The 3,409-nt window shown below is 29.2% G+C and overlaps 1 protein-coding gene across 1 annotated transcript in view; it reads left to right on the top strand.

Annotated features, from left to right (window-relative positions):
• The window catches only part of LOC111711993 (uncharacterized), a 30,429-nt gene that overhangs the window by 17,706 nt on the left and 9,314 nt on the right, over nt 1–3,409 (top strand). Inside the window, exons 4-8 of the mRNA XM_023486494.1 lie at nt 1,187–1,244; nt 1,517–1,610; nt 1,939–2,042; nt 2,807–2,826; nt 3,341–3,347. Of these exons, the coding sequence (XP_023342262.1) occupies nt 1,187–1,244; nt 1,517–1,610; nt 1,939–2,042; nt 2,807–2,826; nt 3,341–3,347 (283 nt within the window). The remainder of the gene's footprint in view (nt 1–1,186; nt 1,245–1,516; nt 1,611–1,938; nt 2,043–2,806; nt 2,827–3,340; nt 3,348–3,409) is intronic.

Raw genomic sequence — 3,409 nt, forward strand, 5'->3', positions numbered from 1 at the left:
GCGTTAACTTTATATTCAATTGATGATATAGTAACTAAGATTTTAAAACATAAATCACCTCAATATTTTATTTTAAACTTTTTATTGCAACATTAAATTTATTTTCATTTGAATCTAACTTTCTTTAGACAAAGAGCTACGAACAATATTATTGGAATTTTCAATTTTGAAACAGTGCACTCGACATTTTTTCCTATTTTTTATATATGACCTTTAAATACAACTATATAGATTTAAACGATTTTAATAAGGAACTGAGTTTTGATATTTTTTATCCTTATATCTTTGCAACCCAATGTCGTAGACCTTTTTATATAAAACTATGAGTTCTGTTAGATCCAGCAATTCAAGTTTAAAATATCAAAGGTTTGCAACATCAGAGTGCATAAATATAGGGAATAAACCATTTGATTTGATGAAAAAATCTTAACAAACTATAAAATTATTTTAATTTCTATTTCAGGTGAGTATTCTAGTGTCGCTGTCACAAAGTCAGCTGACAGGATTGATAAACAAAGACCTGAAAACTCAAGGAGCAAATCTTCAAGATTTCAACAGTGGCGCTCATTTAGAGGAAGCCGTTGTTGAGAAAGACAGTAAGTGTACATTTCACATTTTTTTTGCAATTAAAATAGAAAATTTTAAATCAATATAAATATAAATCAGCTTTTCATTAAGCAAAAAAACGTCCCCAGGCGGACCTAAATCACAGCAATCTCACAATAGAAGGGAATGATTCATTTGTTTTGTTTTGCCTTTCAAAGTCTGTGTTTACTGTACTACCTGTTCTAGCCAATCAAGAGTCGATCCGGCACTTCAAATGAACAAGAGTTTTCAGTGCTGGAAACTTTTATGTTTGATTCTTATAATTCCGATCTCTTGATCTCGATATTCACTGTGGGTATTTTAAGTTTGAGGATTAATGCTTGATCTCTTTAGTTCAATTATTCCTCCCATGTAAAATACATCAGTCCTTACCTGGGTACTATTACCATGCTAAATATCTAATAAAGATTAAACTAATTTGCATATTAACGAAAGATCAAGATCAAGCATTTATTTCGATATCCACAGTACACAAAATATTAGCTCAGTTAATTATGGTTCAAACTTATACCTATACCTTTAAATATTCGCGAACACTACCTTAAAAATAATATTAAGTAAGATATATATCTTTTTAAAGAAAATGATGTGGTTGAAGATGTTCGGGTTTCCTGTAATAACGATGATATCACTCTCAGGTCAATAATTTAATCATAATATTTAATTCAGAAATAAAATTATGATTTTTTAAAGATTTATTAAAATTCGCAATAACAATTAATACGTTTTTAGTCCTGCAGAATTTAAATTTATATTATTAAAAACAAATAATAATAATAATAATAATAATAATAATTATAATATTAATAATAAACCTCACTGAAGATTAAAGCAATTAAACACCGTGTCTGAGGATGTAGTTCTGTTTTTTGATTGAAAAATAAATTGATTAATAATATTTTTTTTTTAGTTTGACTATACGGGGTCATTACTTCAATGGGATGATCTACCCAAAGGGATTGTCCAAAAACTCAACCTGCCTCACTGAGTACATCAATAAAGAGGTGACCAAGACTTAAATCTGAATTTAAAAAAAAGACTGTTCTAGCATTTTTTAGCACTTTTGTTGCTAAAAATATTTTTTCCAAATCCATCGCCTTTTCATACCAAAAACAATATAAATTATATGTAAGGGGTTCTTAAGTTTTTCACTTTTTAAATCAAGAAAAACTATATGCCAGTAAAAGTAAAAGTAAAAGTAAAAGTAAAAGTAAAAGTAAAAGTAAAAGTCAAATTATTGCTTATCAATATCAATGTAGATTGTAGATGTTGCATATATTGTTAATTTTTTTTAAGAATAAAAACAAATTCAAATAATACATTTTCTTCTAGGGGAAGATAATTTACACTATTCCACTGAGGTCGTGCAATACAATGTCAACAGATGTGGAGGATGGAATAGAATACTTTAATACTGTGGTTATACAACCCCATAGGTTAGTATATGTATGTGATTTTACAACCCCATAGGTTAGTATATGTGGTTATACAACCCCATTGGCTAGTATATGTGGTTATACAACCCCATAGGTTAGTATATGTGGTTATACAACCCCAAAGTGGAGAATAGTTATAGAATTCTTTATGAATACCGTGATTTTACAACTGCACGTTTGTTGGGACAGTCGTCTTCCAATTCCACAGTTTTTAGTCTCACTGTCTCCATCTCTGGTGTATTCTAGTATTTAATTGACTTCTCCAAATTTTCACAATTTAAGCATTACCCTGTTAGTAATTATGAATACATGTTTAAATGTCGTCTTGTGTAACCGGAAAATTGGTAAACTGTAAATCCAATTCAAACTTTAATTGTATAAATTTGCAAGGTTGAAAACAAGGTTAGAGAAATAATGATAGAACAAATCACCAACTTTAATTAAACTTTAAATTTTAATCAAGATTAGATTTTTTTATTCAAACTTTGAAATAAAAGTTTATGAAACTTGAGAAGTTGTGACTGAGTGATCAATGAGAGTTGTTGATTTTATAGTTTAGAAAGCTTATGACCAATGAGAGTTGTTGATTTTATAGTTTAGAAAGCTTATGACCAATGAGAGTTGATGATTTTATTGTTTAGAAAGCTTGTGGCCAATGAGAGTTGTTGATTTTATTGATTAGAAAGCTTATGAGCAATGAGAGTTGTTGATTTTATTGTTTAGAAAGCTTGTGGCCAATGAGAGATGATGATTTTATTTTTTAGAAAGCTTGTGACCAATGAGAGTTGATAATTTCATTGTTTAGAAAGCTTATGACCAATGAGAGTTGTTGATTTCATTGATTAGAAAGCTTGTTACCAATGAGAGTTGTTGATTTTATTGATTAGAAAGCTTGTGACCAATGAGAATTGGTTTTTTTATTGTCTAGAAAGCTTGTATCCAATGAGAGTTGTTGATTTTATTGTTTAGAAAGTTTGTGGCCAATGAGAGATGATGATTTTATTTTTTAGAAAGTTTGTGACCAATGAGAATTAATGATTTTATTGCTTAGAAAGCTTGTTACCAATGAGAGTTAATGATTTTATTGTTTAGAAAGCTTAGTGACCAATGAGAGTTGTTGATTTTATTGTTTAGAAAGCTTGTGACTAATGAGAGTTGGTGATTTTATTGCTTAGAAAGCTTGTGACCAATGAGAGTTGATGATTTTATTGCTTAGAAAGCTTGTGACCAATGAGAGTTGGTGATTTTATTGCTTTGAAAGCTTGTGACCAATGAGAGTTGATGATTTTATTGCTTAGAACGCTTGTGACCAATGAGAGTTGTTGATTTTATTGTTTTGAAAGCTTGTGACAACTGAGTTTTGATAT

This window comes from Eurytemora carolleeae, unplaced genomic scaffold, assembly GCF_000591075.1.
Source record: "Eurytemora carolleeae unplaced genomic scaffold, Eaff_2.0 scaffold1214, whole genome shotgun sequence".
Classification (NCBI taxonomy): domain Eukaryota; kingdom Metazoa; phylum Arthropoda; class Copepoda; order Calanoida; family Temoridae; genus Eurytemora; species Eurytemora carolleeae.